Below are 14,341 nucleotides of genomic sequence, written 5' to 3'. Positions count from 1 at the left end.
TCAAATTTTTTACTAAAGACAGATTGCCCTAGAATCTCTATGGCTAGCGCCAGCTAGCGCCACTTTGAGTTCAGCTAGCGCCATTATAGATTTTGCAAAAAAAGCCCTTGACTTTCGGGGGGTGCTATGTTAACGCTAGCACCACCATCGCGTCCGATCACTTCCAAAAGCAAGCGCTGTGTTCGTCAGACCTAGCGCCAGCTAGCGCCACAAATTTTAGAGCTAGCGCCACCCCCCAATAGTGCAGGGGGCAATTTTTCCTAGCACCACCATTTTGTTTTTTCGGGTAAAATTTTGACGTTTTGTGTTTTGCTGACCTAGCGCCAGCTAGCGCCACAAATTTTAGAGCTGTCATCACCCTCCAATAGTGTGGGGGGAGGGGGCACCACCATTTTGTCTTTTCGGGTAAAAATTTGATGTTTTCTGTTCTGTAGACCTAGCGCTCAAGTTAACCTAGCGCAATTATAAATTTTGCAAAAAGCCTTTAACTTTTGGGGGTGGTTTATTAGCCTCTTAACAACACCATTGTGTTCGATGACTACCAAAAGCAAGCGCTGCGCTGTGTTCTTTAAACGTAGCGCAGAGCTGACGCCCAATCCCCAACATTGTGGGGGTCTTTTTTTTATAATACCATCGGTTTGTTTTTTCGTGTACAATTTTGCTATTTTGTGTTTTGCTGACATCTCCCAGATAGAGTCAAAATCTTAAGAGTAGGCGCCACACCCAAGTAGTCTGGGACAGTTTTTCCTCACTTTATGACTTGGCACCACTGAAATATTTTGGATTAATTTTCTAGTAAAACGAGTGGTGTGGTAGCTGAATCTGCGGCAAGTATTAAAATAAGGAAATACAGTTCAATTATTATAGAACAGAACCATATTTTTATACCTTTCGCAGTAGAGACATTGGGACCTTGGTGTAGAGAAGCTCGAAAATTTTGTGGAATAGGTACCTGGGAAAACGCATTACCAATATTACTGAGGAACCCCGAGCTACCACTTACTTATGACAAATTAAGTATTGCCATACAACGTGCAGGTAACGCGGCCAGTCAGTGTAATGGGGACCACGATTCCCATGGAAGAAAATGATTATCATTTATTAACGAGCTCCTAGCGAGTTTATAATTTTGCGGTGTCTGTCCGTCCGTTAGCACGATATCTCGATAACGATACGAATACGATAAAATTTTGTAGGTGGATTCTTTACGAGATTCTTTATCAAATTTGTAGATTACGATAAAATTTTGTAAGTGGATTCTTTACGAGATTCTTTATCAAATTTGTAGATCGGAGTTGGTGAACTGGCAATGTAACCCAAAAAATAAGGAAGGCCCTTTTGGCATCTCCGTGAGTTACGAACCGAATTGCATGAAATTCAATATGCGTATAGCTTTAGCCATATAAAACGCAATTCCAAAAATTGAGCCTAATCGATCAACATTCACAATGCTCTTTTCGCATTTCGACCATTTATAAACCGAATTGCAAACTTTTTTATTTTTTATTTATGAAGGATTTAAATGAAATTTGATACATAACCACTTGGAATAAAAGCAAATATAACGCTAGTTTCAAAATTTGATTTTGCGCATGCGCAGTGCAGTTCTTATTTATGGAGGGATTTTAATGAAATTTGAAACATAACCACTTGGAATAAAAGTAAATGTTGGAAAATTAGTAGTTGTGATAAGTTTTTCTTAAATATTTAAAAAACTATACTATTTAGCGCGAAATAAAATAAATAATCTACAGTAAATTGCGAACAAAAATGGCCTCATATATAATCTTGCTAAATTGAACCATTCCAGAGTTACGGAAGGTGTAACAGTAGAAATTTTTCATCTTTTTTTTTAGATTCTTTTGGAAAAAATATGAGATTATCACTAAGGAAACTATTTTTTTTGTTAAAACCGGTTAAAACAAATTGCGCTTTAGTGACCGGTGGTATGTTACTGATAAGTCCTTTGAAGGAACGATAACCTTACCACCTTCTCAAGGGGGGCCATTTTTTCAAGAGACTTCCACTATGAGGGACAGTAATTCCTGGGGAGTTGCAGGATGTGTTGTTATTGCTCTCAGGTGTTCGACAATCTTGCATTCCCACTTCATCGGGTTCTTCTTCTCATGCAGCCACTGCTGCACCTGATGGTAAGTTCTAAATGAATGTTCTACCTGGTAGCTGCTGAAGTGGGGAAAAGCGCAGCCAACTTGAACAGTGAATGTATAGGATGCTTTGAAATAGCTTGCAAGTAACACTGGTAACGAATACAAGCCAGATCTTCAGTGTTCTTTACTTCAAACATGATTTCATTTTTCCAGAAAATCGAAAAAATACGAAAATGTCTACTTTTACACCCTCCGTAACTCTGGAATCGTTGACTTGAGCAAGATTATACACAAGACCATTTTTATTCACAATTTAATGTAGATTATTTTGGGTATGGTACTTTTCTCGCCAAACCCCATAGTTTTCTAAATATTTAAGAAAAACTACTAATTTACCAACTGGTGTAACTTTTTACCAAACAATATGTGGACTGTATAGAACAACTTGCAGTTAATGGGAAACTTTTACTTTTGATGTTTAGGTTAAGCCCTTTTGTCGACTAATTGCACCGTACTATATTATGAATTTTTAATTTTAAAATTTCCATAATAGGTACTATTTCTTGTGAAATTTTTCTGTTTTGTGCTCTACTCACTAAACAATTCTTTTTTGTAAGTCACAGTATTAATTTCACTACCACAGCATTGCGAGCTAAATCGTTTAGAACACAGCGCAGTACAAAATTTGAAAATTTCAACGAACGCACCTACTCATAACCTATATAAAGTCGTTAAATCAATCAGCATGTTTGTTTATTCTGCTAAAAAACAAAGAAGCAGTTTTTATATACTTATGTGTAATTTCCGTAGCTAACTAATTTTTATGGTGCAAATAAGGCATATGTATTTTATATGATTAATACACTCAATTAATATACGACCAATCAGCTAGGTGATTGTTTTAAATTCTAACCAATCAGATGATTTTTTATCTGATTAAATGCTAGGTAGCTTTTTACAGCGATAAAAATGCGTGTAGGAATACGTAAAATATGTAGTGGTTGTAAAATTTACTGTCTTTTATTAATCTCCCTAAAATACACTCGACCTTGGTCAGGATAATTTTATTTTTAATTCACTCAAATTTTGTTGCCTCCTGGAAAAAACTCTCGATCAAAAGCATAATATTAATAAAATCGCTCCAGCTAAAACTGTCGCGATTTTATCACACTTTTGGTTTCGAGTTTTTTCCGTTGCAACAAAACTTTCGTGTAAAAATAAAATTATGCGATTAAAAATCAAGCTCTTGTGTATTTACTCTCGATAAATTATATACCTATGTACGTCACGTCGACTACTATCTAAAGGTGTTTTTTTAACAATACAGATTTACCAACATTCACACAATTGACGCGCCTGTAAACCCTTGATGTGACAAATAATTTACAACTTTTGTGCATTCATAAACGATTTAAGTAAGTTTGTACCTGCATACCTCACCGTCAGTTTACTTCGAAATGAAGGGTTTCAATCTTGCTACTTTATATACAAATTTTAGTATTTTTATTGGAACTTTTTACTTTAAACAGAACGATCAATCCAAAAAGTAAAGGATTTCAAATTGAAATAATTTGATTATTATTTCCGACCCTAAGAGGGACAGATTTGCACATTCGGGTTTAAAAAAGGTAAAGAGTTGGACCATCCCAGATGCGGTGTCTGTCCGTTAGCACAATAGTTCGATAACGAATGGACCGATTACGATGAAATGTTGTAGTTGGATTCTTTATCAAATTTGTAGATCGAATTTCGTGAATTGGTAATGTATCCCAAAAAATAAGTAAGGCCCTTTTGACATCTGCGTGAGTTTTGAACCGAATTGCATAAAATTCAATATTCGTATAGCTTAAGCTATATAACACGCAATTCCAAAAATTGAGCCTAATCTATCAACATTCACAGTGCCTAACTTGGTGTTAGTTTTGTTTTTATTTAAAGTGTATATGTATGACATTTCATTTAATTGCTTCCATAACTAAGAAAATTGGCACCACACATCATGCACAAAACCAAATTTTGAAACTGGCGTTAAATTTGCTTTTATTCCAAGTGGTTATGTATCAAATTTCTTTTAAATGCGTCCATAAATAAGAAAATTTTCAATCTGGTTTGTAAATGGTCGAGATGCGAAAAGAGCACTGTGAATGTTGATCGATTAGGCTCTACTTTTGGAATTGCGTTTTATATGGCTAAAGCTATACACATATTGAATTTCATACAATTCGGTTCATAACTCACAGAGATGTCAAAAGTGCTTACTTTATTATTTGGTCTACATTGCCAATTCACGAACTCCGATCTACAAATTTGATAAAGAATCCATCTACAGAATTTCATCGTAAACGGTCAATTCGTTATCGTTATCAGGATATCGTGCTAACGGACAGACGGACAGACACCGCAAAATTATAAACGCGCTAGGTTAACTTGAGCGCTAGGTCTACAGAACAGAAAACATCAAATTTTTACCCGAAAAGACAAAATGGTGGTGCCCCCTCCCCCCACACTATTGGAGGGTGATGGCAGCTCTAAAATTTGTGGCGCTAGCTGGCGCTAGGTCAGCAGAACACAAAACGTCAAAATTTTACATGAAAAGACAAAATAGTGGTGCTAGGAAAAATTGCTCCCCTCACTATTGGGGGGTGGCGCTAGCTCTAAAATTTGTGGCGCTAGCTGGCGCTAGCTCTGACGAACACAGCGCTTGCTTTTGGAAATGATCGGACGCAATGGTGGTGCTAGCGTTAACATAGCACCCCCCGAAAATCAAGGGCTTTTCTGCAAAATCTATAAAGGCGCTAGCTGAACTCAAAGTGGCGCTAGCTGGCGCTAGCCATAGGGATTCTAGCGCAATCTGTCTTTAGTCAAAAATTTGAAATGGTGGTGCTAAGTTAACGGAGCCACTAATTTCAATTATTTCAGAAGATAGGTCTCGGTAGGTACGTACTTACAAGTAACAAGTGTCAAGGAATTTCCGAGCAACATTCTGGATTTTTTTCTTGTAGTACCTACTTTTATAGCACATGCAGTTATTACTTCTACATTAGTCATTACCCATGGGTACGGGGAGAGTACTGTACCGATAACAACATAACAACATTTTTTTTCTATTTCGGTGTTACAATGATGATTTTGTACAACTGTTTTCGGCCGAAAACAGTTGTACAAAGACAGTGATTATAGTCGTTTTTTTTTGGTAACTAACCTCTTAAGTTGGCAGTTACTAGTTAGTACAAGTAGGTACTTCGTTGGGTACTTCCATGTTTGAATTTCAAAATGTCAGTCTTACTACGCTGCCAACCTAAAACTTAACGGCATAAAAAGTGTTCCCAACATAAAACATGTTAGCTCTAACGTTCCCTATAGTTTCTGATAATGATTTTTTAAATTAAATTAAAGCACCGAAATAGAAAAAATAGTATGAAAAACGCGTGTTACAATGCTTTATTGTAATACTCCTATCTTGCGGACAATCGTGGCTACGCTTCGCGTCGCCACTCGTGCCACAAGATAGTCGTATTACAATAGGTCGCATTGTAACACTTGTCTTTCAATATACTATTTGTTTACCTAATCGTTTTAAACGAAAATTTGTACAAGCAAAACTTTAGCGATAAAACCACTAATTCCTCCAGTATAATTACGATGCGGAAGTACTGTTTCTAGCGTGTTTTTTAAAGTGTTTCCAGCAGACTAGAAACCAATTTTGAAAAATATTCAAGGGGCTATAACTTTTGAACTAGTAGCCCAATCCTGGAACTGTTTGAAATTATGGATTCTACAGGCCATATTCTATAAGAAAATTTTTTTTCCGGGTCGATCTGAGACAATTTTGTTTTCGGGGCTCAAAAAAAGGCAGTGTATAACCTTCCTTTTTTACCAAAAGTCGACAACACCATAATTTTTCGTCGGGAAAACACTTTTTCTTATTAATTTGGGTGCGTAGAATCCAAATCAATTCGTACTTTTTCGATCAGACGTCTCAATCAAAAGTTATAGACCAGAAACCATTTTCGAAAAAAAATTCAAAGGGCTGTAACAATCTGAGACAATTTTTTTTTCGGGGCTCAAAAAAAGACAGTCCTTCCTTTTTTACCAAAAATCGACTACACCAAAATTTCTCGGGAAAACACTTTTGCTTATTAATTTGGGTGCGTATAGAATCCAAATCAATTCGTACTTTTTCGATCAGACGTCTCAATCAAAAGTTATAGACTAGAAACCCTGGTTTCCAGTAATATGAAAGGTGCTTTATATTGTTTATATTTATATTAATTTATATTGTCTGTCGAGTCCGATCCTGGAAACCAGAGGAGGTCGTTATTGCGCAGAAGCAAGAATGAGTGACGTCGATATATTTTAAGCTTTGCATCACTTTGACTTTGACATGCATTTGTAGTAGTCGCAATTTATGTTCTTGTATATTTTCACGTTTGGTTTGCAATTAAACATTTTTACTACAGTCCACAATTTTATTATGAGAGCTACGTCGATTCATGGTCCAACGACCCGGATGTGATTGCAAGCCGACAATCGATAATATTGAAAGATGGAATAGCAACGATATAGGTCACGTTCGAAAAGCTTACCAACCACGTGCTAACAAGAGGAACAAGGTCAGTGTCCTTACCATTGTTTTATTTACGCACCTTATTTGTTATTCCATTTAAAACGCTTTATTTCTGTCGTATGAGTGTCGCTTATGGTATCATTATACATTATATTTAATCGTTCGTTGTCATTGTGCAAATCTCTTGGGAAATTGTGAATTTAGCGCGATTGCACAGTCAAGTATTGTTGGTGGGCATTAGGCATCATTCTGGCAATAATCGTACGTTCATTGAATTTGTATTTATACCAATATTGTATAACGCATTCGTATAATGGCCAGTTTAAAGGTATCGAAATTAAAACGCGATAGTGTAGTACGTAGGGTGAACGAATTTGCCGTTTGGCTTAACGATAATGAGAATGTTTCAGCCTTCGAAATCAAGTCCAGGTTAGATAAAATAGACCCTTTGTACGACGAATTTTATGAGGTTCATTTACACATCGAATCATTAGATAGAAACGATTATTCAGAATTAAAACGCGATTTTGAGACGAATTATTTCGCTGCCGTTGCTTCAGCCAGGGAACGCATGGCGGTTATCGCGTCTTCCGGTGACGCATCGGTGAGCAATGCTTCATCGACGGAAAATAAGACAAGTTTAGTCAAAGAAAACGTACGCCTTCCTGTAATTCAGTTGCCCACTTTCGATGGTAAATACGAGGATTGGTATCATTTCAAGGAAACCTTTGTTGCACTAATAGAATCAAATAGCGCCATTTCCCAGATACAAAAATATTATTACTTAAATACATGTTTAAAGGGGCCTGCAGCAGAGGTACTTAAATCTTTGGAAATTTCACAGCGAAATTATCCTATCGCGTGGAAGTTACTGGAAGAACGGTTTGAAAACGAAAAACTCGTTGTTAACCATCATGTTCAAGCGTTATTTGACATGCCCTCGCTAATAAAGGACAATTTTTCATCTTTGCGTAGGCTTATCGATGATTTCAATAAGCATATCGGTGCATTACAACAATTGAAACAACCCGTTAGTACTTGGGACACTATACTTATATACATGGTGGTCAATAAACTGGACACAAATTTGCGTAAGGCCTGGGAGGATTCCTTGGAATCAAATGACCTTCCAAAATTATCTGATTTAATGCAGTTTCTAGTTAACAAGTGTCGCGTATTAGAGACCATACAAGGGAGCAAAGGGGATAAATTTGCAGAGAAAACTGATAAGGGAGTTAGGAGTAAGGTTGTAATGAACGTTGCTTCCGACCGATCTGAAGCAAGAAATGATTGTCTAATATGCAATGACAGCCATTTCATTTATAAGTGTCCTGAGCTCGTGAAGTTGACAGTGGAAAATAGAATAAATAAGATTCGGGAATTGCGTTTATGTTTGAATTGTTTAAAGAGGGGTCATGCGGCAAGGTTTTGTAAGGCGTCTAGGTGCAGAATCTGCAAGCGTGCACATAATAGCGTGCTACATCTCCATCGTGCTAGTACAGAGACGGATGTCATTCAAGATTCCTCCACTGCTGGTAACGATATTGAAGAAAGGCTAAATGCGCATTGTAACACACGCAACGCCCACGTTTTCCTAACTACTGCTATAGTTAAGGTACGAAACTCTCAAGGAAAAAATATTCCACTAAGGGCTTTGCTTGATTCGGGGTCAGATAGTAACTTCATTGGTAAAGGTGTTTATCGAATGTTAGGATTAAAGCAACAAAGAACAAACGTGTCGGTGTCTGGAATAGGTCATGTGGTCAGTAATATTCACAACCAAGCCCAAGTAACGATTGGTTCTATGTACAATGACTTTAGTAGAACATTAAAATTTTTGATTATTAATGAAATTACAGCCACCATACCGTCGGTACGATTTGACAAAATTAATTTCCAAATTCCGGCCGATATTAACTTGGCAGATGTGGATTTTAATGTGCCGGGAAGGGTGGACATATTAATCGGAGCGGAAGTATTTTATGACATATTATTATCGCGTAAACTCGAGTTGGGGAAAAATAAACCTATCTTAAGAGAATCTCAATTGGGTTGGCTCGTTACGGGAAAAATTACGCACGAGGATTTCGTTCAAAAGCGTAATTGCAATACTTGTGTTCGAGACGTGAAGCTACTAGGTCAGTTGCAAAAATTCTGGGAGGTTGAGAATTTCGAAATACCTCGCGAATACGCAAGCGAGAACGAAGAGTGTGAAGTCAACTTTATTAACACTTCGAGTAGGGACGTCGACGGTAGGTTCATCGTGCAGCTCCCCCTTAAGGGGTGCGAGTTGGGAGAGAGTGGGGCAACAGCCTTAAAAAGATTCTTAAGCCTAGAAAGGCGATTGGCTAGAGATGTCGTGTTGAAAAACAATTATTCGGATTTTATGACGGAATATCACAATTTAGGCCATATGGAATTGGTCAAATCGATTGACCACCGAAGCGATATTGATGAAGGGGAATTAATTTATTACATTCCACACCACGCGATCGTGAAAGAAGGCAGTAGCACTACAAAATTGCGCGTAGTTTTTGATGCTAGTGCTCAAACGACAAACGGAAAATCATTAAATGACATATTGAGGGTGGGTCCGGTGATTCAAAATGATTTACTTTCAATAATGATGCGATTTAGGAAACACAACGTAGTGTTAGTAGGCGACATTGAGAAAATGTACCGTCAGGTATGGGTACAAAGGGATTTTCAAAACCTGCAAAGAATAATATGGCGAGACGAGGATAAATTAAATTTGTACAGACTCAAAACTGTCACTTATGGTACTGCGCCTGCCTCATTCTTGTCCACGAGATGTCTAAGACAGCTAGCGAATGAAAACAAAATTAAGTACGAGCACGCGTGTCGCGTAATTACCGATGATTTTTATATTGATGATCTGATTACTGGTGGACAGGACGTGGCGGAGGTTGTTGCCCTTAGACTACAAATAACGAGTATATTACGGCAGGGGGGGTTCAATTTAAGAAAATTTGGTTCCAATGAGATTTCGGTATTGGAATCGATACAGGGCGTAGGCGATAAGCACGTAATTAAGGATGATAAGGATACTAAAACTTTAGGGATTATTTGGGAGTCTAAAGCAGACATCATAAAATTTGAAATCGACAACGAGGAATTAGACACCTTAACCAAACGAAACATTTTGCGCGCGATATCCAAAATTTTTGACCCCCTAGGACTCGTGTCGCCTGTAGTAATATCTGCGAAAATTTTGATACAAGGTCTTTGGCCGTTACAGTTAGGTTGGGACGAGGAGATATCGGAGAACGTTGGTGAAATTTGGACGAAGTTCTGGGGTGAATTGCAAAAGGTAAGAGCGTTGAAAATACCTCGTCACGTTGTCTTAGAAAGATTTGATTATGTTGAGTTACATGGATTTTGTGACGCCTCTGAGAAGGCGTACGGTTGTGCGGTTTACGTCAGATCGGTGTACGGTAGTGAAGTCAGGGTTGCGTTATTATGTGCAAAATCCAGAGTCGCGCCAACTAAAAGAATCACGTTGCCGCGTTTGGAGCTTTGCGGAGCTGTGTTGTTGGTTCAATTGGTTGAGACCGTAAAAAAGAACATTAAGCTTGCATTCGCAAGAGAACATTATTGGACCGATTCGAACATAGTACTATGCTGGGTAAATAAGCCTGCGAATTCGTGGAAAACGTTTGTATCCAATCGCGTTGGGAAAATTCAGGAGCTTACTGAGGCCAGTCAATGGTCACATGTAAGCGGTATACTTAACCCCGCGGATTTGGTTACACGGGGTGTTTCTGTCGAGACTTTGCAGCAAAATCGTTGGTTTGAAGGCCCTGAGTTTTTGGAATCCATCGAAATAACGTACTCTTCTAAAGTAAAAAATGAAACTTCTGAAACATTGGAGATGCGATCGTCAAGCACAGTGTTCACCGCGGTTGTAAACATAAGCTATGAGTTATTCGAAAGATTTTCAACTCTCACTAAACTAATTCGTGTGCTAGCATGGTGTAGGCGGTTTTTCAAAAATTGTGCCAAGATTAAAACGAAAGGAGTATTAACCTGTAGAGAGTTGGCCGAGGCGGGGCTAGTAGTTGTAAAGGCAGTACAGGGAGAAGCCTTTCAGGCTGAATTAAAAAACATGAAAGTGGGTAATGCGAGTGCGGCAGGCAGATTGTTAAAATTAAACCCATTTCTAGATGACAATAATGTAATTCGTGTGGGGGGAAGGTTGAAGAATTCTCAATTGTCGTACAATAGCAAACATCCCATCGTACTACCAAAAAATCATAAATATGTCGAATTATTAATAAAGCAGGAGCATGCGAGACTCTTGCACGCGGGTGCTCAAGCAGTCCTGGCAACTATACGAACGCGGTACTGGATTCTAGGCGGTCGAGATGTTGTCAGAAGAGTATTGAGGAAGTGTATCATTTGTTTTCGTACTAAACCGTTAAATTATAGTCCTCTTATGGGAGATTTGCCAGCCATGAGGTCTAACGCCGTAAGGCCATTTTATACTTCCTCTGTTGATTACGGAGGCCCATTTCTAATTAATGATAGTAAATTACGGAATAGAAAATTCATAAAATGTTACTTATGTGTTTTCGTTTGCGGAGTCAGCAAGGCTGTACATCTAGAGCTTGCCACAGACCTGACTGCCTCCACTTTTTTGCTAGTATTGAAACGATTTATAGCCAGAAGGGGCATTCCCAAAGAATTGTACTCGGACAACGGAACAAATTTTGTCGGAGCTTATAATCAATTAAAGAATATAAGGCACGAGTTGGCTTTATTAACAAAAAATGAAGAATTGCAAAATTTTATCACAAAAAATAATATCGAATGGCACTTCATGCCTGCCAATTCGCCGCATATGGGTGGCTTGCATGAAGCAGCGGTAAAATCGGCAAAATGTCTCTTATACAAATTAATTAATAATGTTCATTTTACATATGAGGACTTTTATACACTCTTATGTCAGATAGAAGGCGTATTAAATTCTCGTCCTCTTACCACTATGAGTACCGATCCCAATGATTATTCCGTTTTGACCCCTGGCCATTTTTTAATTGGCGAGGCGCTGGTGACAATACCCGAAAAGGAGGTGACACAACGAGCATTCAATTCGTTGAAGAGTTATGAAAAGATCTGTCGCATCCGGCAACAATTTTGGGAGCGTTGGAATCTAGAATACCTCACTAGTCTGCAGGAAAGGTCGAAATGGCGTTCAAGCAAGGGGGTCCAACCCAAGGTCGGCGACCCAGTGTTGTTAATGGAGGAGCATCGCCCCCCACAAATGTGGACCCTAGGCAGAATCACACACCTACACCCTGGCTCAGATGGGATCGTGCGGGTGGTCAGCGTTAAAACACCGAATTCGGAAGTCACAAGAGCAGTTCGTAAGGTCTGTCCTCTGCCTCTAGATGTTGAACAGCCGTTCCAAGGGGGGGAGGATGTCGAGTCCGATCCTGGAAACCAGAGGAGGTCGTTATTGCGCAGAAGCAAGAATGAGTGACGTCGATATATTTTAAGTTTTGCATGACTTTGACATGCATTTTTGTAGTAGTCGCAATTTATGTTCTTGTATATTTTCACGTTTGGTTTGCAATTAAACATTTTACTACAGTCCACAATTTTATTATGAGAGCTATGTCGAAACATTGTCAATTACTATATGATTCAAGCACTTTTAATGGCTTCAAGCACTTTCCAAGGGCTTGGTGCTTTGTATTTTCAATTACTTTAGAAAGTGTTTGGTAATTCCAAGCTCCTTCATCACATAAAAGTGCTTAGGGCTTGCAAGCACTTTTATCAAAACAAAGTACTCGGTGCTTAGTGCTTCAAGCCCTTTTCAAGAGGGCTTTACCCAGCTCTGCTAACGATAAATGTCAGAATGACAAACGTCAAACTACCAACTTGACTTGGTCAACAAAATTCAAGCTGTGTTTAATGAAACTTCGGGCGTGTTATAATGGTCGAAAAGACCCGAACGGGCCACCAATCTGTATCTAATGAGTAGTCGTATTTAAAATGATGCTTCGCGCACTATATGTCAGTGCAAAATTAGACATTTTAGAGATGGGAGTAGAAAATAGTATATTAAGATACAAGTGCATAATCAAGTCTTTAAAGCACGCGCAACGAGTTTAATGGCACGACACGAAGCGGAGTGCCTTTAACGTTGCAAGTGCTTTAAAGCCCAATTATACACGTGTATATTATAGTATTTTTTATTATACCTGCAGTACAATTTAAAAATAGGAAATACAATGAAATCATATTGACGTTATACTCGAATACATGTCCAATTAAATGGGCTGGGTGTTCGTAATTTCACGATTGCCATGGAAATGTCACTTGACGTTTGCTTACAAAAAATCATCGTCTTTGTGAATAAAACGATTTCCGTTGAAAAAGATTAAATACCGTCCATTAACTCGCTTGTTGTAAAATCTAAACAAACGTTGGTAGGTGTAAAATTCAAATTCAGTAAAGCCTATTATAAAGAATATGAAAAGTTGTTTCCATGGGTAAATAGGAAGTTACCTACGAATAAAGGCTTAAGATGCATCGATAATGCTGGCATGTATGAAGGAAAGGTCAATGGTATTTAAATCTTTTGGTGCATTCATTCAAAACTTCAAACGATGGTTGGCCATTATGGTTACTCTTTGAGTTGGCCAATCGTATTTCTCAAATCTGCCGGTTAAACCAAACTGAAGTTTAACCGGACATTGTACAACCGGGCCTTAGAGGGTTTATAATGACACCAATAGAAAGAAGATTTTTTTCCTCGTCTAATGATATACGAATTAGTTCATTTTTAGGTGTATTTCTAATTATTTTATCAAAAATTCGGCAATAAATCCACTTACCAAAATCATGTTAAGCCACGACTAGTAAGACAAAAAGCAGATTCAAAGGTCTTCCGTCTGTGTGAAAACCTATTTCAATTCTTTAGGAAATTTCCATGGCTTATCATGATTTTGCTTGTTGGCGATTTATTGCCGAATTTTTGATAAAATAATTAGAAATACACCTGAAAATAAACTAATTCGTATATCATTAGATGAGAAACAAAATCTTCTTTTGATTGGTGTCATTATAAACCCTCTAAGTTAACATGGGGAGCAACGATCTGCAAAAAACGTTTTTCCCATGTTAATTGCCTATGTTCGGTTTTAAAAAATTCACCCGATATAGACTATACTTCAATTTAAGCGGGCATATTTTCGCCAAAGTGTTGTATTTATTTCACTTTTCGGTTGGCAGAAGTATTCACCTAACCTTCACTCCTGTAATAAGTGCATTTATATACATGGAGGATGCCAATTGAATCGTAAAAATATCCTAATTGTAAACTAATATCTGTGCTAATATCAATTGCATATGAATTTATTAAACAGTAATGGGAAGGAATACCACTTGCTTTGCTCTTAGTTGCAAAACTAGGCTACAGCAAGAAAGATTTCAAGGGAATCAGTCTTTTTAAATCTCCAAAGGATGTTGCACAAAGAAAAAAAGTGTGGGTGTTTGCTTAGAATTCCTGGAAAAGGCAGAGATCTGCAAGAAAATGATGTACTCTATGAAAAACATTCGTTGTAATTGAAATGTATTCTCCAACTCGCGAACCGAATTGCTTTTGCACCATGGTGTACAAAATTCAGTACACAGCATA

At 37.9% G+C, this 14,341-nt stretch overlaps 1 protein-coding gene across 1 annotated transcript; it reads left to right on the top strand.

The window, feature by feature from the left end:
* The first annotated feature begins 6,398 nt into the window (after positions 1 to 6,398).
* Positions 6,399 to 12,250, top strand: LOC116180100. Its single transcript, XM_031499934.1, has 2 exons — positions 6,399 to 11,155; positions 11,186 to 12,250. Exons 1-2 carry the CDS (start codon positions 6,989 to 6,991, stop codon positions 12,176 to 12,178), a joined length of 5,160 nt encoding a protein of 1,719 aa, XP_031355794.1. The 5' UTR covers positions 6,399 to 6,988; the 3' UTR covers positions 12,179 to 12,250.
* Positions 12,251 to 14,341: the final 2,091 nt, after the last annotated feature.

The sequence above is a fragment of the Photinus pyralis genome, unplaced genomic scaffold, assembly GCF_008802855.1.
Source record: "Photinus pyralis isolate 1611_PpyrPB1 unplaced genomic scaffold, Ppyr1.3 Ppyr1.4_LG9, whole genome shotgun sequence".
In the NCBI taxonomy this organism is placed as follows: Eukaryota; Metazoa; Arthropoda; class Insecta; order Coleoptera; family Lampyridae; genus Photinus; species Photinus pyralis.
This window is presented reverse-complemented; position numbering and strand designations above follow the sequence as displayed.